Source organism: Aspergillus flavus, chromosome 3 (genome assembly GCF_009017415.1).
Source record: "Aspergillus flavus chromosome 3, complete sequence".
NCBI classification, from domain to species: Eukaryota; Fungi; Ascomycota; class Eurotiomycetes; order Eurotiales; family Aspergillaceae; genus Aspergillus; species Aspergillus flavus.
The window spans coordinates 277,789-298,571 of NC_092407.1; the positions used below are offsets into that span (position 1 = coordinate 277,789).

General features: G+C 49.1%; 7 protein-coding genes across 7 annotated transcripts; 1 reads left to right on the forward strand and 6 right to left on the reverse strand.

Moving 5' to 3' along the window:
* Positions 1-1,736: 1,736 nt before the first annotated feature.
* On the reverse strand, positions 1,737-3,198 carry F9C07_4254 (S-adenosyl-L-methionine-dependent methyltransferase; the record flags this gene model as incomplete). The annotated part of the gene is made up of 5 exons (XM_041290817.1): positions 1,737-2,068; positions 2,133-2,572; positions 2,631-2,754; positions 2,806-2,935; positions 3,016-3,198. 5 exons carry the CDS (start codon positions 3,196-3,198, stop codon positions 1,737-1,739), a joined length of 1,209 nt encoding a protein of 402 aa, XP_041143955.1.
* Positions 3,199-3,973: 775 nt separating this feature from the next.
* F9C07_4255 (uncharacterized protein) lies at positions 3,974-4,243 on the reverse strand (the record flags this gene model as incomplete). Its single annotated transcript, XM_071511203.1, has 1 exon — positions 3,974-4,243. The coding sequence occupies one exon, from the start codon at positions 4,241-4,243 to the stop codon at positions 3,974-3,976; it is 270 nt and encodes an 89-aa protein (XP_071364763.1).
* Positions 4,244-6,636: 2,393 nt separating this feature from the next.
* F9C07_4256 (putative NRPS-like enzyme) lies at positions 6,637-9,963 on the forward strand (the record flags this gene model as incomplete). The annotated part of the gene is made up of 4 exons (XM_041290805.1): positions 6,637-6,903; positions 6,959-7,713; positions 7,768-8,779; positions 8,830-9,963. The coding sequence occupies 4 exons, from the start codon at positions 6,637-6,639 to the stop codon at positions 9,961-9,963; spliced, it is 3,168 nt and encodes a 1,055-aa protein (XP_041143956.1).
* Positions 9,964-10,560: 597 nt separating this feature from the next.
* F9C07_4257 (putative GPI anchored endo-1,3(4)-beta-glucanase) lies at positions 10,561-12,564 on the reverse strand (the record flags this gene model as incomplete). Its single annotated transcript, XM_041285307.1, has 1 exon — positions 10,561-12,564. The coding sequence occupies one exon, from the start codon at positions 12,562-12,564 to the stop codon at positions 10,561-10,563; it is 2,004 nt and encodes a 667-aa protein (XP_041143957.1).
* A 2,665-nt stretch (positions 12,565-15,229) lies between these two features.
* Positions 15,230-16,365, reverse strand: F9C07_4258 (ClpP/crotonase-like domain-containing protein; the record flags this gene model as incomplete). Its single annotated transcript, XM_041291065.2, has 3 exons — positions 15,230-15,368; positions 15,447-15,914; positions 15,962-16,365. 3 exons carry the CDS (start codon positions 16,363-16,365, stop codon positions 15,230-15,232), a joined length of 1,011 nt encoding a protein of 336 aa, XP_041143958.2.
* Positions 16,366-16,442: 77 nt separating this feature from the next.
* On the reverse strand, positions 16,443-17,228 carry F9C07_4259 (putative short-chain type dehydrogenase; the record flags this gene model as incomplete). Its single annotated transcript, XM_041285399.1, has 1 exon — positions 16,443-17,228. The coding sequence occupies one exon, from the start codon at positions 17,226-17,228 to the stop codon at positions 16,443-16,445; it is 786 nt and encodes a 261-aa protein (XP_041143959.1).
* Positions 17,229-17,674: 446 nt separating this feature from the next.
* F9C07_2104159 (uncharacterized protein) lies at positions 17,675-19,385 on the reverse strand (the record flags this gene model as incomplete). The annotated part of the gene is made up of 9 exons (XM_071508968.1): positions 17,675-17,816; positions 17,879-18,185; positions 18,245-18,323; positions 18,407-18,420; positions 18,477-18,672; positions 18,709-18,737; positions 18,819-18,876; positions 18,957-19,010; positions 19,089-19,385. 9 exons carry the CDS (start codon positions 19,383-19,385, stop codon positions 17,675-17,677), a joined length of 1,176 nt encoding a protein of 391 aa, XP_071364764.1.
* Between the last annotated feature and the right edge of the window lie 1,398 nt (positions 19,386-20,783).

The following is a 20,783-nucleotide window of genomic DNA, read 5'->3' on the forward strand; positions in this document are numbered from 1 at the left end:
ACAGTAAGCTCGTATGATTAGATGGCGAGCCCAATTTTTAGCTGAGACTAGCTGGCATCTTAGAATTATCAACTCCAATGGTCACTCCCATACTACAATACAATTGTATTATTAGTTGATAAGTAAATCACTGCAGAATATTTACTTGTGAATGAGGCACTTTAAATCACTGGAAAGCTTTTCCCGCTTTTTTCCTTCTTTATTCTTTCTTCTTTTGTCCCCCTTCTTCTTAGAACTATGGACTAGTCTAATTCAATTGTTAAGACCCCTGCTCAGAATACATGCAAAGAGTAATCCGTCAATGGAAGTAGTGTCACAAATTCACTAGGTCCCAGAGATTACAATAGAATTGTCATGATCGAGCAGCTATTGGTCCAATACTAACATGGAATACCCCTTTCATTGAGTGAAATCAAACTCAACAATTCACCGACTGCTACAACCCCAGAACAACGATGTCCACAGAATAGACCTCCAGCCCAGGCAGCATTATCTTGATTTGAACATCCTCCTCTATTCACAAGGATGACCCAGGCATAAGACTATCCTTTCCACACAAGGACAAAAGTTATCAATTTCTGACATTGCCCGGGAGACACACCGCTGCTCTATATCATCTCAACCAACATATAGTGGCTGTTACTGATCCATACAAGGCAGGAGCACTGTCGTTGCACAGGATGAAAGGATAGAGGTATATTGCATATCCTCACTGTAGTTTTGAACATAGTCTAATGCGCCTTCGTTTCACAGCAGACATTAACGTGCTCACAGTGTCACTACAAAGTGCACACACCGTGTCAGAAAAACCCTTCCAAACCCTAAACCAGATAAAACCAATCCCAGGAATCAGCCCATCTCCCATACACACCCCGGGACATAGCAAGCAATCCCAATCCCAAAGTACATACATCCACCATACTAATACCAATAACCACAAACCCAGTAATATCCACCCCCAAACCAGCGGTCTCGACCGTTAAATGCCTAAATATACCTCAAACGCCTCACCTCCCGCTTCAGGCAACCAGAAAATATGACATCTCATCTCCCCACAGCACTGAGCCAATAAACTATAGACCAGCGGTGAGACATCTCCAACCAGAACGAGAGACGGCGATATGACAGTGCAAATCCCTTGTTTCGGATGGGAGCGTGGGTCAACCCCCTTACCATGGTTGGCATGTCCGTGCGTTTGTCAAAGTTGGATGCATATGCGATGTGTCTGCGTTTCTTATGATCGGCTTGCATCGGTAGTTGGTCCGGTTTCTTGGGAAGTGGATTTATCTCATGCGATGTGTGTCGATTAGTTTTATTCAAGGGGAAACTTAATCCTGGGGTTTTCACTTTGGGAAAGTGGGAGAGTGAAACTGTGAAAGTCTTTTTGTTCGTGTTTGAGGGTTGATGTGATGTGTCGATTTTGTTGGTTCGTGTTGAGAATTGCATTGTTGGGGCGAGGGGAACACATGTAAGGGGGACGGAACGGATGTGTTAGTCATTGATTGAGGTAGGTTATTTTTCGAATTCTTGTTGATGCTGAGGCTTGGTTTGGGGTTGTAGTTGGCGGACAACTTCATTATAACCCTATCGGGCTTTGGAATCTCCAACATCGATGCGACCAGTAAAGTAAAACCACGCTTGAATGGAGGCCTCGGCCTCTGGGCGTCAATGAAAGTATGAACCAAAGTATCAAATATCAACAAGAAAAAATAAACCTAATCGACGGTGATTCCAAACTATAATCGCGAAGCAGCCCGTATCGGTACAGCCTCAATGATACTCTCCATACCAGGACTCCCACTCCAAATGCCGGTTATCTCCAGCCCAGCAGCCCCCAATAGCTCCCTCCATTGACGTTCTGAGCGCTCCATCCCAGACCCAATGCTCATCATCTGGATATCGATCGACGCCTGCAGCAGCGCTGCGCCGGTATCCGGAAGGACAAAGTCCGCAATGAGGATGCGCGAATACTCGGCATTCATGGCCGAGATGGTATTGACCAGAATCTTGTGGCAGATATAATCCGGCCAGTCATGGAAGATGGCACGGAAGTAATAAGCTCTGGCACCTGTTTTACTTCAAGTTAGCTTTGTGACAGATTAGAATCGCTTGGCTCTGGACAAGAAACGGACCTTTTACCGGTTGCGGGTCCAAGAAGCTATACGCCATGGCCTCGACCTGCTCCCCTGCTGGCGCCGAGGCGATCACTTTCGGTAGGTCCTGGAGCACTAACCGGCCGGTCACATCCGGGAACTTCTCCCGGAAGCGAATCAGGTCATGGCCTTGGTTTCCTCCTACGTCGACCAAGAATACGGCGTCGTCGTGCTCCAGGGCTCCGTGCGTCAGTCTCTCAACCGGATACACGTCGAACCACGAAGGTTTGCCCTGTCGTCGACTGGACATGTATGAGTTGAATAGTGCCTGGTGGTGCTTCCGTTGAGCAAGCCATTCGAATTGACTTTGTCCCACGGCCCATCGCATTGGGGATCGGGTGTACTCCTTGGGCATGAGGTAGTGGTGCTCGCGGAAGTACTCTGGAAGCTTAGAGAGGGTCGGAACGGTCAGGTCATATCTACGTGTCCATGTCAGAGTAAAGCGTGGGAGTAGAGGTGATGCTCAGGGCTTATTACATGCATGGAACGCCATCACGTCCAATTGGCTGCGTCATTGCTATTGTTTTGTCTGTAGGGAGGTACACCTCTGGCTCGATGCTGGCACACAGACCCAGCGCTGCCATGACGCGCATTAAGCGGACTATACATATTAGTAACTGGACCCAAAGGCTATTCGGCATGTTCTTCATACTGATTAGCGCCCTCTCGGCGCCGGTATACTCTGATAGTTCTGTAGCTGAAAGCCCGTTGATGGGGTGTTCCAGCAACAAGGGGAAGATGTTAAGGTCGATAACGGTACGAAGAGCTGCATTCTGCGGGGGCTATGAAATGCATCAGCCAATTGACTGAGGGGCTAATTGTGATTTGGGTCGGATTTAATGACAAGAGGATTTAAGCGTACCTGGTAGATCAATCGCAGCACTGTCTCGGTCGGCGTCTCAACCGTGTACTTCAACTGATCAATCAATCCCAGAAAACGGTAATGCGACGTTGCAGAGCGAGAAGAACTGCATTCCTTTAATGCAGCATCCTTGATTTCCTCCACCAGAGACAGTAGGTGCGGCGTCTGCAGTTGCGGCTCCATGTTGGCGCGGTTAAGATTGGAATGCATATACCCACGTCAATGAAAAATGGCCGGAATTTTAAAACGGTCGCGAGATGGGAGTTCATGGATTATATGGATCACGAATCCATGTGCCAAGCCCTGGGAGATTGTGATACGAGGCCACTATAGAACAGCAAGGCAGGGGCGTAGCTGATCAATTTTGCAGGCAATAATTGGCGTCTGCAAACGGTAAGCCTGAGTAAGACGTCCGGCCGCAGTTAGGGCTTGCTCGTATTGGGAGCCTGAAGTTGGTCGAGTCTACTCGACGACTCCAATCTTGTAATAATATAACGCCATGCAGAACTTAAATCCTTATTGTCCGATGGTAGTGAAGGAAGCGGGATGTCCGCGAGTCATTTTGATGACAGGCCCACTATGATTCTGTGTCATGCTCTCCTTCGAAGCTTCTACTCCATGGAGCTTTTATTCAACTAAAACTTAGAGCCATGGAGTAATCCACCCTGCCAATACCTGTGGGTAGCATTTGTGACAGAAGCCCTACCAAACATATCACCCATACCAGTCCCCAAATCAGCTGTTGCGGCGGGTCTGAATAGCACACCCACTGTCTGTATCAGCGGAGTGCTTCTACTCTACCCTATCATCTATCTACGAATTCCTAAAGAGACCGCCATCATGCATTCCTCCCGATATTGATGCCAACTGTCGATCTAGTTTTGGCCACTGAGGAGGATTTGTTGACGCCACCGCCATGGCTTCTGTCTTCCGTGGAACCTTCATTGACCTGGTCTATTCACGTAGGTGACTCTCTGAATGGGCCAATAGTGATCGCGATCAGTATAGCGTCGATCCAGCGACTAGACCATAGGCCATTCGGACAAGTCCGCTGGCCCGGCCATGGAACCACGGCGCGAAGCTCTTGCAGCTGTTGGCACCACCCATGGCGCGCCCTTCTTCCAACTCGTATCCACAACCATTCCCCCTCCAACAGGGATGCCAGAACAGTAGAGGTCATGCGTGGTTTGTAGTCGATCGCGGTCCGATTGCACCATCCATCAGTCATGAATCTGATCACGCTCGAAATCCAATCGCGCTCAAGTTGCGAAGCTGAATGCAATTAAGTCACTGGGCCCGATGATCAGTGGTGTAAACATACCCCGCTCTCGAGACTCTCTTTAGCCTAAGTTGTGCTTGCGTTACGACTGTGTGACCTCTTGCATGATGTAGTTTCTCTGTTTGGCAGAATAAGGGGTGGTGCACTGTTCTGGAAAACGACATGGGCATCGCAGGGGTTGCCACCCTAGCACTTCCACCATTTGATCTGATGCATGATGAGGTACCAGCCCTCAGCTCTGCGGGGCTGCTGGCACGAGCTAACCGATCATGCCCGAAGATATTGATTGACTAGAGAGTCGAACAGGGATCTCGGTGGATAAATTGCGCGACCGAACTTGCATATTGCTTTTTTGGGGCCGTGCCAATGCAACCCTAGCATTGTGGCACACTGCACATGCAGTACTGTGGATATCCATGAGCGGCTGAGCGACGACAATAAAGGGAAAGAAAAGGAAAAGATAAGAAAAGATAGGAAAGATAGGAAAGAAAAATATGAATTTTACTAAAATATTCCAGGTGGATATAAAACGGGTTGTCCGCGTGGTATGAGACAAAGAAGGAATAGTATAGTCAAAGCGGAAGGAACAAAAGCATGAACATGATGTGCGCCCAGGTCTACCCCAATCACAATACGTAAGATTGCATAAATATGTGCGCGTGTGTGTGGAAAGCGTTCGATCACCACTTCTACGGTGTTGAGAGTAGAATGGAGAGGATAAATGCTGGACAGGTCGAATCGTCACAGATCGACTGGTCTACCCGACCCACCGGTTCAAGGCTGGTGGCGTTCCGCACGAAGAACTTAGACTGGCCCAATCAACACGGCCGGCTGCATTGATCCGGCAATAGTTAATCGTCCGAAACCCTAGACAAACAGTGTCCAAAGTGGGTCGTAGTGCGATCCTTCGTAGCTCACCAACGGAAAAAGGCCAGGAAGGGAAAAGGAGAGAACAGGGAAAGGCAACAGAGCAAAAGCTGAGGCCCAAAAATCCACTTATTGGCAAGTAGAACTTTCCTCCTTCCATTAGCGTTAATGAGTATCAGTCCCGGTAATGGAGCAGAAGTACTTTCATGGTGGTTTTTCTCGCTTGCAGAATGGTCGCCCAAGACACCGCAGGAAGTCGCTGCTTCGAGCTATCGAATCCAACCAAGGTCTTTCCGCATCGGTATGGCGTTTGTGGTGGAATTCGGATGTTTCATCCCTTCCATTGCTGAGTGATTAAAGGCCCGGTCTTTGCTCAGCGGTCAATTTATCCGAATCCCACGAGAAAGCTGTGTAGTCAGAAACAGATCATAAAAGTAAATTGGACGAGAAAAACAAAACAAAAAAAAAAAAAAAAACAAAAACAAAAAAAAAAACGGAATCCTCAACCTAATCACACGGTATCGCAATGCAAAAGTACCTTTTTGCCCCAGTGGTGGGCCCAGGCTCGGGTTCTGCCATCTGTCGTCGCAAGAAATCTTTTGTCTCAGCCCACAAAGCCTGTAGGAGATCGATGACAACAGGTCTAATCATGATGGACGCGGACAAAAGCTCTCATTGTGATGCTGTGAAAGAACCTGATCGGAACAACCTGATCGACCTTCGAGCGTGTTGTCGTTGTGAAGAAACCAGGTAGCCGGAGCCAGGTGCCGTTTCCCTGGGTTGCATTGGTGAAGCGTATCGAGTACTAGTGATTCCTTTGGCTGCAGCCATTGAACGGCAATGACTACGCCTCGACATAGCGTCTTCCTAGCCCAATGCACCGGGCCTTATGGGATCACGATCCTGGTATTTTCTCGTGCAGGGACTACAGTGTGATTGACAAATTACCCTGCAATCTCGACGTCAGCCACCATGCGTCAGGATACACTCGGGAGCTTATCGATGACGATCGCTCCACAATTCAAGATTCAAATTGGGTCCCGTCCGTGCACTTTAGGCTTTGGGGTGTGCCATTCGTCTTTTCCAGACATTCAGAAGTATCTTGTAGGCAGGACTCAAGCCCACACTAATTCACCAATGGTACGAATGTCATCCTCAACTCAAACAAGAAGGGGGGAGCTTCACCGCTACCCCCCCGCCCCCCCACGGTGGCCACTCGGTGAATGAGGGTGGAGAGCTGAGGGAAATATCCGTGGAGAGTGAGAAAGATGTCCGTTGCCTTATGCGGAAATCAATGCCCGGAAAGTCACGAGAACCGAACACAGGTGACTTTTATTGTTCGTCATTCTGTCGAGAGTGTGGATCTTCAGCTTGTTAGGTCTCTCGTTTAAATACAACTCGCTCACTCCCACTCCTTCCTCAGCCTCCCACTCTCAAGCACTGGTAGTTGACTTCCCACTCTTCAAGGTCTCACCATGGGAATTCCTCAGTATAACGAGTCATCAGACGATGCTGCTGCAAATATCACAGACCCGGAGCAATTGATCGCACGCTTCGGTCGTCTTCATGTCCTAGATGACCTCATCCGCTTAAGGGCAGCAGATCCTGTCCAGCTTCCCATCCTAGCCTATCCGAAGCCGTCTAACGATGATGAGGCTTCTTATGAATACTTCACTGGGCAGGACCTAGACTGCATGGTCGACCAAACCATGTCCACATTAATCGATTGTGGTTTCAAACCAGTAAGTCCTTCACACATCTCTTATCCGAGTACAGCCGCAGCTCATGCAATAGCAGCCTCGCAATGATGGAGCTGTGGTCGCCCTGTTCACCCTGTCGGATCTCAACATGGTGGTTACCTTCTTCGCGCTTAGCAGATTAGGGTACACGGTTATGATGGTCTCTCCACGGCTGTCTGCTGCGGCGTGCGTATCACTCCTGGACATGGTCGGCTGCGACACGATCCTCTATGGGCAAACACCAAGCATCCGTGCCACGATGGGTGAAATTCTCCGTCTGAAATTAGTCGCATGTCGGCCGATCATTCAAAGACCGTCTCTGGATGCCCCCCAAGAGACTGACGTCTTGGTCCTACACCGAACCCGGAACCCAGAAGTACAAAAACAAAAGATCGCTTTAATCCTCCACTCCTCTGGGTCCACAGGTCTGCCAAAGCCTCTTTACCTCAGTCACAAAGCCATCATGACCCATCCAATGCGGGGCCCGGGCCTAACATCCTTCAACTCCCTGCCGTGGTATCACCTACACGGCTTGTCGACTGCCCTGCAGGCAATGTACATGAGGAAAACCGCGTATATGTGGGATGCGTCGCTCCCCCTAACAGCATCATCAGTCACTTCAGCGCTTGAGGCCGCTAAACCTGAATCCGTTCAGGGCGTTCCTTATCTTCTCCAACTTCTCGTCGATAGTCCAAAGGGCCTCGATGCTCTGAGACAGTGTAAGCTAGTGACATATGGTGGCGCACCATGCCCTGATGAATTGGGCGATCGCCTCGTGGCAGAGAAAGTACACTTCGGCGGCTCGTTTGGTCTGTAAGTAGTGCTCGAGTCCAATCACACTGATACAGTCGCCTAATACACTTATAGAACGGAAGCTGGTCTTGTAGCAGAGTCCCTCTCCCGTCCATCAGGCGATCCTTTCTGGAATTATGTGAAGTTCTTCGAGAATCTCCGCCCCTTCATCTGGATGAAGCCCGTCGGTACAGATCTATATGAATGTGTGTACCTCGCTGGTCATCCAGCACTGACGGCATCGAATTCGGATGAGCCCCCAGGGTCGTACCATTCCCGAGACGTCTTCACGCCACACCCTACTATCCCTGACAGATGGAAGTACGTCACCCGATTGGATGATCGACTTACCCTTGTCAATGGGGAGAAGGTGCTGCCCCTGCCTATTGAGGGATCCATTAAGCAAAGCCCATTGATTCAAGAGGCTGTTGTCATTGGAGTGGGCAAATCCGTCCCAGGCCTTTTGATCTTTCGGTCAGACGAGGCAAGAAGTTTCACCGACGAACAGTACCTCGATCTTATCTGGCCCACAGTGGAGGACGCAAACTCCCGAGCTGAGCAGTTTTCCCAGATCTCCCGGGACATGATCACGATCTTACCCGTTGGCTCGATCTGTCCCCGGACGGATAAGGGATCGATGATTAGAGCGCAAATATATGCAAAATATGCTGATGTGATCGAGGAGGCGTACACTAAGCTTGAACAAACCACTGACGGTACCCTTAAGCTAGATCAAAGTAACACGGTAGCTCATGTCATGAGAGTTTGTCGAGAAGAGCTCGGGTTCCCCATCTCAAGCCCGGATTCTGACTTCTTTTCAGAGGGAGTTGATAGTCTAAAAGCAATCCATCTGCGTCGATTGATCCTGAGAGATTTCAAGATCACAGACAGCAAGACTATTGGTCAGAACGTCGTCTTTGAAACGGGGAGCGTCTCCCGCTTGGCAGAGTATATTCAAGCCGTGCAAAGTGGCCAAGATACAGAGGTGGAAGACGAGGTGTCATTGATGCCCGGGCTGATTGAAAAATATTCGACGTTCCGCATGCACACACCCAATCCCAGCATCGTCTCAAACAGCAGAAGTGTAGTATGTCTTTTTAATGCCATATTTGTTTTTCTTTTCCTAACATTACTTAGATCCTTACCGGTGCTACTGGGTCCATTGGCGCGCACACGCTTTTCAAACTTTTGAATGATGATACAGTATCTGCCGTGTACTGCCTAACACGACGGGAGCAGCCAAAAGAAGAGATCCTAGATGCTCTCGCAAAGAAGGGCCTAGAGGTGATGTCTTTCCGCACAAAGAAGATCATCGCGCTCAATAGTGCCCTGGACAAGCCTGATCTCGGCGTTGGCAAAGAAATGCTGGCAGAGATGCAGCGATCAGTGTCACTGATCATCCACACAGCTTGGCCAGTCAATTTCAACCTCCCTCTCGCCAACTTCGAGCCTCACATCCAAGGGGTATACAATCTCATCCAGTTTTCTTTATCGGTGCATCTTCCTGCCCCAGCCGTGGTACTGTTCTGCTCATCTATATCAACGGCTCTCGGTGCCCCAACGTCCGCCATCGACGAGGCGCCTCTTGACGACCTGAATAGCGCCCTTGAAATGGGTTACGGTCGCTCGAAGTTGATTGGGGAGAATATCATGAGCAATGCTCGAAAATCGGGCGCTCGATCCTTCTCCTTGAGGATTGGTCAGGTCTCAGGACATTCAAAGAAAGGTCTTTGGAATGATTCGGAGGCCATACCACTTATGATCCGATCAGCCTTGACACTCAAGGCCCTTCCCCAGCTCGATACGACCTGCTCATGGATTCCCGTAGACAAACTGGCTTGTTCCGTTCTCGAAATTGCCAAGGCCTGCTCAGTCAATACACTAGAAGATTCGGGAGGAGATGCGACGACCAGCCAGCATATCGACGACACGATATACAACTTATCCAATCCTCGAGTGTTTACCTGGTCCGATCTTCTAGATGCCCTGCGGCGGAGTGGATTCGACTTCCAGACGGTCCCCTTCCACAGCTGGCTGCAAATGCTGCGCGACAGCGAGTCCCGAGGCGAGGAGACGATCAATCCGGCCGTCAAGCTAGCAGACCACTATGAGGCCATGTACGGCGAGGAGGCGCCACCACCGAAGACCTTCGTCACAGAGAAGGCTGAACGAGACAGCAACACACTCCGGAACGGTCGGTTAAGGATCATCCAAGATGGTATCTTGAATCGGTATGCCCAGGATTGGTTGCGGCGCTGGAAGACCACATAGATCGCGGCGGGTGTATGAGGAGATGATGATGAATGTAGATTGATGATATTGTTCAGACTGTTCATACTTGTTAGTAATTGTTGCACATATAATGAATACAACCCAATGATACTATTTGTTCGATTCTAGCCTGTGTTAAGTGGGGAACATGTCGACCGACCGCTAACACGTTCAGATTCTGATTTGGGACAACCCGTGAATGGCTTTCACAGAGCCAAAGACCAATGATATCACATCCGGGTGCCGCCCGTGTGGCTAAAGCAGTACAGGGTTTGTCAGCGAATGAAGGCACTCTGGTTAATGTTTTTTCCTATATTCATAGACGATATTCTTGGTTCTGCTGTCTATTCAACACGAAGTGGCCATAATAGCGCAACAGGTTGATACATTTAAGCAGAAATGGCAACAATCTACGGCGAACAGGATACAGTGTAAAAGAGCGGGCATAGCAAGACATAGGTCAAGCGCCAGTTGAATTGGATGGAAACAAAAAAATGGGGGTATTGGTAGAAAGCTCCTCTTACAGGACAATCCGCTGGAAAGAAAAAGTTAGGCCCAAAACAAGTTGAAAATTCCGCCGACTTAGAAGTACATTGTTTAGGCCAACATGGCCATAGCAATACCACAAACAATACCAGCCAGGCCCGAGATGCCTACAGATTTGCTCGCGCCGGCAGTGAAGACAGGGCTTTCGGGATTAGTCCCGGTCGAGGCGCCTGAATCGGTCTCCGTGGGAGCGGTAGCCTCCTTGGTAGCAGAGGTGGTGCGGCTCGCTGAGCTGGTGGTGGAAGCAAAGCTAGAAGACAATGCAACACGGCTCGAGGAGCTGATGGTCCAGGACGAAGGAGAAGGGCTGCGGATGGGGGCAGCGCTCGTGGGTGCGGGCTCGTCGGGGACATGTCGCGACTCGGTGGCGTCAACTGGGCTAGCTCCCTCTGGAGTGCCCTGCTCAGTAGGGGCCGGGTTCGAGACAGGCGGGGGAACGATGCCGGTCTCGATACTGGTTGCGGCCGGCTGAGGCTTTTCGGGCTGTTCAGCACTTGGGGTCGGTGCACCGGACTCACCAGCCGTCTCCTCGGCAGGAGTTTCGGGAGAAACGTCCGTCGGAACAGGAGTACCGTCGTTCACAGTGGTTCCGGGCAGCGAAGCCACAGGTTCCTGGGAGGTTGGCGTGGGAGCAGCCGGGGTGGCCGCGGACTCGACCGTAGAGCTTGCCGGCGAGACTTCGGTCTCTCCACCGCCAATAGTCTGGATGGTACCTTTCTGAGTGCTGGCTCCGCAAATGGTTGTTGTCTCCGTCACATAGATGGTAGTCTCCGAGACAGCATCGGCGCCCTCGCTGTCATCTGAAGACGGGCTCGCTGGGGCAGCAGTGGTCTCGGGAGACGGAGCTGGGGCGGCAGTGGTTTCGGCACCGGCAACGCTAGTCTGGGGATTGGCAGGCTCGGGAACTGCGCTCGAAGTGGCAGGCGCCTCAGCGGACACTGTCTCCGGAGCAGGAGCGGTAGTCTCCAGAATAGGGGTGGAGGTAACAGATGGAACGCTGTCTACTGTCTTCGACACGACAGCAGTAGCGGTCTCAGCTTGCGAGGCAATGGACGCGGTCGAATGGCCAGTGCCAGTCTGGAACAGCTTAATGTAGTTGATTTCCCAGTAGGCTTCCTTGAAAGCGGCAGGGTTTTCGGCCACATAGTTAACACAGCTCTGGATCGGATTGCTGGGGTCGCTGACTGGGCAGCCAGAGTCGCCGAATACGCCACCAGCCCAGTCGCCGCAGAAGGTGGTGTCAAGGATGAACTTTTGCGACTTGAAGCGCTCGCCGAAGTCGCAGGTTCCCTGCAGGTGAGCCATCGGGGTGCCAAAGGCCGTCGTGTCTGGGTTACCCTCGGTAATCGACTGGGGGATTTCACTGCGAGCGAAATACCAGATCTTGACAAAGCTCGAGGTCCATTCCATAGCATAGACACCACCATTCTTCTCGTTAAATGGGGCGCCCGAGGTACCAGTCTGGCCCTTAACCACACAGCCGATAGTCCCAGATGATTCGCCGCACTCGCTGGAGGACATGGTACCGCTCATATCGTTTTCGCTGGACAAGGAGCACGAACCGCTCGTATGCAGGACAATCTCGTTGGCTTCGTGCTTGTTGACACCCTCAATGATATCGATTTCACCATCATAGGGCCAGTTAGGACCCACCGACCAGAAAGCGGGCCACGTACCGCAGACGCTACCCGGCATGTGCTGGAGGTCGATAATGTATAAACCCTCATCATAGTACTCTTTGCTCTCAATACGGACCGAGTCCCGACCCGGACCATTCGGGCTGAGCTTGGTCTTGTAATCAACGCCCATGTAGAAACTGCCGCTTTCGGTCACCTCGATGAGACCCGAGCTCTCTGCGTAGCTCTGGTTGGCATAGGTGACGAACCCATTGGTTGGGTCGGAACCGCTGAAGAATTTGAAATGATCCAGAAACTTTTCCCCCTGCCAGGCTTCAGTCAGCTGGTAACGGCTACCAGAGCCGTCTGCGATCGTAGGAGTGATCAAGGAAGAAAGAGCGATGGATCCTACGGTCCACACGAAGGATGAGGAGGACATCCTGCTTGTTGAGAACTAGTGTAGCAATCTAGCAAAGGAAGGTAGACAAGGTCGAAGATATCAAAAGATAAAGACCAGGGGATCTCAGATCTGGTCAAATGCTAGAGGAACTCTAGAGATTATTACTTAAAGGAATGGAAATCCAACCGTCAAGGCTGGCAAAGTTGATAAGAAAAGAAAAGACTGTCGGGAAGAATGCAAGACGTCAGTCTGCAGCGACAAAATGGTTTAGAAAAGAATGTAAGTGGTTTATATTTGAAAACTAAAAAGGAAAGGGAAGAAAGAAACACAAGAGAGAACACAAATCCAAAACTATCGGAGCGCAGGGACATTCAATATAATAAACAAACGGAAAATCCCCAGCGGACCCTCCGTCAAGGACGGTAGCCCATATTCTGTGCAGACCCCTGGACAACCATGGCAGAACCTTTACCATTCTGGTCATCGTGGAGAATTGGCAGCCGCCTATGATGGTGGCCAGAGCCATGCAGCAGGCGCCGTGGGGTCCACGACTCGCCAGAAGGCTGTTCATGCCTAGCCGCGCCACAGGGGTCAGAGCGAATCAGTGTTCATATCAGGCTGCAGACAAAAATGTCTAGCTTGTGATGAATCCCGGCAGGGAGCGCGCCTCCATTCTTCGCTCAAGCATGTCAGTGGGTCGGCAACAAAGTTACATCGCCAAGAGCCTGTAGGGTAAGACGGTCGGGGATTCTGAAACATGAACCTCTCCTGGGCGGGGAGAATATGAAACACAGGAGGCGCCTATCTTTGGGGCTCAAAAGACGCGGGTGTTTCTACTGAATTATGCCCCAGAGGAGTCCATCGCATTGAATTTGTCATGAGCTTCATCGTTCGGTGTCTGGAAGATGTTGTGTTGGTTAGCAATTGATATGGGTTGTTATTCATTCCAAGCGCGATACTTGCTCGCATTTTCGAGACACGCAGACCCTTTCCGAGCAACCGTTGAATCAGCCAGTGACAGCTGCGGAAGAGACAGCCGATCTGAGGGCCATGTCCAATCCCATAGGCGGACGAAATTTTGCACCGGACGGGCTCCAATTTAGTGCCTGAATTCCTCGCATCGGCTATGTGGGCTGAGTCGAGTCTAGACACGCGGTGGAGTAAGTGTGGCAACGGCGTAGTTGCTCCGTGTGGACTAGTCCGATAAGCAGGAGTGAGTTGTCGACCGATAGATAATCAGCTGGGTGGTCAATAGACATTTGAGAACACAGCGAAAGTTAGAGGGAAAGAAAGGAGAGGTGCTGATTTCCCGGTGCGAGGCAGGAATGTCATCTGACTGGCTGGAAGTGTAAACAAACAACAAACAAACACAGTACGGTCGGCCAGACCGTCCACTTCAGCAACTTCACTTGCCTTCTTTTTCCAATGTTTTAAAAAAAGAACAAACACTTTAAACTTCGACATCTGACTAATGAAATGCTCTTTGTGAAGTTTCCGTACGACCTGAATGCATGAAATAATCTTTCATAATTCCTCCCGAATGGTCTACTATTTTTTATCAATTCTAGCGACAAAACTAAGTATGACCCTATAAATCATTAATTATTTATCTATAGTTCGGCAGTGTTGATATCAGGATCAGGAACAGGAACCTCCCGTCCGGTCCCACGGATCCTTCCGTCTTTTCTCCGAATCATAGACTTTCGTGGCTGACGACTACTGAACATTCTTCCATCCGCTTATTTTATTACCCTCCATACCAACAAAGGGGACAACCCGTCATGCCAAGTTGATCAACCTCGAATGGCTCATTTCCAGCGATGGGCTTGCTCAAGCACGATAGTATGATTGGTAAAATATCACATCGTCTCCTAGTAGTACTGTGAGACTAGTGTATTCTCCACTCCACACGGATGCCGTCCTTGCCCGACCACAAACCCTAAAATGTATATTCATTAAGTAACATAGTAAGACCATTCATACCAGGAACATCCTTGGAGTTACCACTTTGGCACCGAGACCAGTGTCGGTTTTGTCACTAAATGCCCGAATTTCACCTTGGAACATGCCCTACAAGATCGTGCTAGTTGTCTTGAAATCCTAGATTATCCGGAAATGTCCTAAGTAGGTAAATGTCTGCATACTCCTAGCTAGTACATCGCAGTAGCCCATAGCAGCTCACCTTACCACATAGTTATGCCCGAAATAGAAATCGCATATTCCTCTGAAAGTCCTCTTAGCCAACCAGGAAGTGTCGCTCTCGGAAGCTGCTCCGTTCACTCGCTATACATGAAACAAACTATTGATATGCCTCGTGGCTCGCTGAGCTAAATTAATAAAGACGGCTCCCCATTAGATGTCAGTTGTTCCGCGGGTAGCTAATTAAACTTAAGGATATCCAGGTCCAATGTCCCGTTATTTTTATTTAGATGTGCCAGTTGCTGTGTGGGTATATCGAGTCAGGTAGGACGCCACCACCTGATCTTAAATTAAGCTGCCGTGCGAGGGGACAACTTTTCTTTGAACAAGGAGAATTCTACAGCATATCCCGCTTCATCATGTCAATCACTCGTGGCATACTTTCCTTGTGCCACTTGACTTGCTGTTGTTCACTTCTGAGTTACTCCGTTCATTCATATCAGATTGCGATAAACTAGATAATCCGCCAATGACAACACGGAGATCGCCGTTCGTAACATTAACATTACAGCTTTGAGGCCCGGACTCTCCGGCCTGTGTCAATTTCAGTCCACCACGGGTAATTCGGTGGCGCGTCCTCCAAGGTTGCCGTGAAATGTGGCTTTCGCTTCTCTAGAAAAGACCTGGTCCCTTCTTCCATGTCCCTGGAACATGTCAGTATGCACTAATGACAACTCTCACGTGGCCATAGTTATCCCATCGTTCCAGAAGCGAATACATACCTCCCATCAAACATATGATAGATCACCGTTGAATCAACAATATGAGTTCCTTCCGCAGTCCCGGGATTCCGCCACATCAACGCATGATTCAGATGCCATGCTAACAGACTAACATTCTCCGCAATCTCCGTCGCCAGTTCTAGCGCACGAGAAAGCACCTGCTCCGGATCAGGTCGAGTCTCTGCGAACAGCGACCCGAAATGCAGCGATGTGGGCGGCAACATATGGCCGGTGGTCAACAAGAACATTGCGTGTGAATATCCAATCAGACGGGGGAGGAAGAACGATGAACAGGATTCCAGGGTAAGTCCACGACGGGCGAAGACGAATCCGTACTTGGCTTGTTCGCATGCTATGCGAATCGCGCAGGGAAGGGTTACGGCGATGCCTATGCCGACGGCGGATCCTTGGAGGGCGGCGATGGTGGGCTTGCGGCATCGGTAGATGGCGAGGGCCATGCGACTGCCACTGCATGCTTAGTATGTCTGTCTGGTGTTTTGTATATGGATACTTACGGGTCGCGAAAGTCGAGCGGTCGCTCCTTGGCTGGTTTGTACGGTTCCTTTAGGTCGGCGCCAGCACAGAAGATTTTCCCTGTCGCGGTCAACACGACGACTTTGACGCGCTCGTGTACGTCAAACAGGGGATAGAGCTTCTCAAAGGCGTCCATGAGATGTGTGGAGAATGCATTGTTCTTATCCGGTCGATTCAGTGTCACCACCACTACTGGCGTTTCTACCGGGGCACCCTCCGGATGATGCGATACCTTGACATCAGTCAGAAGAAGTGTCTCGTACGACTTGGGAATATCAACAGGAGGCGGAGCTGGTATCATTCTGGCAGTTGCAAGTCTGACTGTCTCTTCCATGACAACAATTCTAAGACTAATATCTGGTTCGATCGTGAGTATGACGTACATATCTTCCTCTCCCCGCTCAATATCTCACACCTCCCTACACATAGCCAAAGATACAAATAGAAATCAGACATGAGAAACTACAACTTCGAAAACATCTCTTCCCTCTCAGCCCTAACATCCAACTCCTGCGTCCACGTACTCCTCGGCTGAGTATACAAGAACCAATAAATCTCCGCCAAATCGGAGGGCTGCATAACATAGCGATGCATCTCCTTCAACTTCTCCTCTTCACCCTCCCTCTCCCATTTCTTCCTTAACCACCCCCCAATAATATCACTTTGCACAGGCCCATCAACAATAAGATGCGCCGCATGAACACCCTTACTCTGAAACTCCCTGGTAATGATCTGCGACAGCGCCCGAAGCCCAAACTTCCCCGGCGAAAAACTACTCAACCCAGGACTCCCACGAATGGACCCCGTGGCACCGGTAAAGATAATAGTGCCCGTCCCAGCGGCCAACATATCAGGTAAGACACATTTGGCAGCAAAAAAGGCCCCGAACATATTAATGCGGGTGAAGTTCTCAAATTCCTCCGACGACGTCTCGAGAATAGTCCGCGGACGAATGCGTCTCGACCCGGCATTATAGATTAGCACATGGACCGGGCCGAGATCCTCCTTAATGGAATCAAAAGTCTTGATCACGCTCGATTCATCCCGGACATCGGTGACATAGTATTTTGCCGAGTTGGGATAGGACTCATTGATTGAGTCTTGGATTTTCCGAAGCTTGTCTTCTGTTCGGGCGATCAGGGCTACGCTGAACCCTTTTGAGGCGAAGTGGCGCGAGACAGCTTCGCCGATGCCCGGGCCGACGCCTACTACGGCCAGCACGGGGTTGTTCTTGGGGTTGTGAGACATGGTGGGTTTGTGTTGCTAGTGTTTTCTGGGGTTTGTGGGGTGCGGGGAGAGTGGTTGATATCATTATAAATAGACGTTTTGGAGGATGTTGGATGGGATTATTTTGTAATCGATTCCGACGGGCCGAGGCTGTGATTAGTAAATCGTAGAACTTTATGTCTGCAGCGAAGTATTGAATATTAATCACTAGGGTAAATGGTTAGATTGTGTTTTTATATGTTGTTAGATTTTCATTTTCTAGGGTCCGTTTCGCATTACGTGAAGTTAATGTACAGCGTCGCATATATTTTTCACATGTAACCTACTCTGAACAACCAATACATATATCCGTGAAGCCTGGCTTCTGTCATAAAGCATCATAAAAATAGGGAAGAAAAAAATGGTCATAAAATGAAGAGGAAAAAGAAGAAGAAGAATAATAAACAGTCAACAATCGCCCACGTCAACTAAGCATGCGAATGACTTCCAGGAGGACCTCCTCTGAACCCAGCACACTTAGGATCAGACAGCGGAGTTTTTTCACCGTCACATTTACAGACGCAACCTGGATCGATCGCATAATCACCAAAGGAGCTCCAGCATTGCTTCCTGTAGAAACAATCAGTATCCTCCCAAAGCATACATGTTAACGCAGTGAAAGGAAAACTTACGTCAGCTCACAACCACCCTCGGAAGTGAAGGGCTTCTCGCGATCCTTGAGCCAGTCGCTATAGGGCTCTCCAAGATAGTCACAGAACACCTCGCGGGGATCATTAGCGGCGGCATGACAATTTTTCTGTTCAGTGGTTTGATTCTTCTCCGGATTCATGATTCCAAGCCCAGGACCAGAGATGTTCTCGGGGCCACCAAGGGCGTTCGTCGTGTTCTCGGGGGCATATTTGGGATCAAACCCGTTATCTTTCCAATCCCATTTTTCGTTGAACCAGTTGTTGGTCCAGAACCAGGCGTAGTTATCCGCTGGGTAGTCAAGGTTAGCGTGGAGTCATCGTGATAGTCGCATTCGTGGATTCACGCACCATTATACTTGACGTTTATGCGCGGAAGACTCGGCCCGTACCATGCAAGGACGCTTGCCCACTGAGCACCAAAGGCTCTCTACACAAGTTGTTAGCCGATGACACGTGGTATGGGGACATAGGAAATACTCTTGACTGGACTCCAAGATCGAGATTCCGCACCTCTAGGTCCATGACTGATAAATTTCAGTTATGCCTCAGCCGTTCAAGTAGGGACAAGGTAGAAGCTCACACTGGATTGAAGACCCAAGAAGATCAACGTGAGTCCATTCATGAGCCAGCAAGTGCTCGTAGCTAACCAGGTCAGGTAAGCTTTCGACACGTTTCTTCTCGCCATTTGTTATGTCATTCAGGTACTTGTGGCGAAAAAATCCATCACAGAAGAACATCTCAACTCCTGCATTGGTATTTTCAATTATTCTTCCGGACTAACAGATTAAATATATGGAGTCATGAGGACTTACTACGAGTAGTTCTTTTAGTAAAGGTGTACCTATTCAGAGTCAATAAGTACAGGAAGTCATGGTCAGGGGATCGGATATATACACTCCCGGTTGAGTACAAACAGACTCACGCTCAGAGGCGCAGCGATATCTAACTTGATGGTCTCCATACCTATTATCTTCGCCGACCTTCCTAGGCGAGGAAACATATTGGCTTGAGTCATGACGTCTAATCAAGCACCTTCATTAGTGTATATCACTCATCTTACTGGTGGCGACGGCTTACTATGAACTTGGAGGTAGTGAGCCTTATGCTTTTCGGACTATCGATCGGAAGAACTGAGTTAGCAAACAAGGGACCGTTGATGGATATGAGAATTCTGCCCAAAGACGAAACTCACAGCCCACCCCTCCACTCCCAGTGGATCAGCAGCGAAGAAACGCTGCCATCCCGGCGTGTCCATGGGTTTGGTAGTCCTCTTGGTCAATTCTAACATCATCCGAGTAGACTCAACCAGTATATCAAAGCGCTCCGCTGGACATTCCACGAGGGCAGTCCACCAGTAGATGCCTTGATATGCATTTGTAATGTCGGTTATGTTTCTCCAACCATGTGCCGTGGGGAATACCAGACACAAGGATAGAAGAAACGCAAAAAGAGGGACTTGTAGCATTCTGAACATGAGGTTGCTCGCCATCATTGATCTTTTGTTGAGTATAGCATGCACGAAAACTCATTATTGATCAGGAGGCTATGGGGTATGCATCATTATAGAAGAATTTTAAGATGAACCATTTTCTGGGCGCTCATGCCATCCAGGGTAATGTGGGAAATGAAGGATCGAGACGTCTATTGTCATTGGCACACACACACAATAACAAATTAGGGTCACCAGGCGCCAGAAAGAATCTCTATTGGAAGGCATTGTTTGGTGTAATTGCCTTGTCAGGGATGAAATCGATTTGTGATACTTTAGGAGTCGCAATACATCGTAGCTTGAGTAGTGGAATAGGTCAATTTGTCTAGTCTTGACTCTCTATATTGTGATAAAACACATGGGAGGATCTTTAAGAGGGTATACCATTGCCATGGGTAGGGAGAAACAGAGATGAAACTGTAAACTTCAAGATCCTAGAGAAGGGTGCGTCCTGTCAATTTCGGAACGGGCAATTGTCTTGGCTGCTGTAGGGCTGTTTATTCAACCTCATTGGATGTCCAATCTCTTTCTCCTGGTCAAGAAACAAAGACTTGAGCAACAACCGTGTTTCAAAAAGTTTCCAGCTTCTATTCTTAGGTATTCATATTGAACATGGCGGGCTTGAATAACATAGTGATATATGGTAGCGTTGATTAATCTGACTAATGCATTAATTCATGTTGTCCTGTGAAACAATTAACCCTATATTAATCAAACAGCTGCCTGGCTCCGTCCAGTATGACCAGCTCCCGACTTAAATGTCAATGTTTAAATGAAAGAAATATCCAGCCTCGGACCCTTTTTCGGTTTACTACTATTGGAGCCGGGGTCCCTTATCCAACAGTAAGTTTGATTCATTATCTGCTGGGTTCGTGTAATTTACACTCCAATCACCCTTATCGGCTATCACTAATTCTATTCCAAGTCATTCATTATGGGTGCAGTTCCTATCCATGCCTTGTATTGGTTACTTTCTTAGCCTTTGCTGAACAATTGGCAATAGCAGTATTTGCACCTATCAGGCTTTACAGGCTACTCTATAACCCGGTTTTATCAAATAAGCTGGCACATAACTAGCTAATATGTCCAGATTGAATTAACCTCGAATAGTCTTAGCCTCTATTGACCTGTGCGATATTTTGGCCTATACCTTCAAACGGCCAATTTCCCTTCCAGAATGACACATAAAGGAAGAATTTAGACCTCGGTAGTTGATATTATGAGTGAGATTTGATTTCTTCATCACGGAGTAGATTTCAAAACTATGAACATACTTCGGGGGTAGAGGATCTGAGGAGGGCCAGAGGCAGGAACTCGGCGATCTTGGGCCAAATGCGCTACGGCGTAGATCGATTTACACCACGGAGTGGGTATACGTATAGTCAGATCCAGAAACGC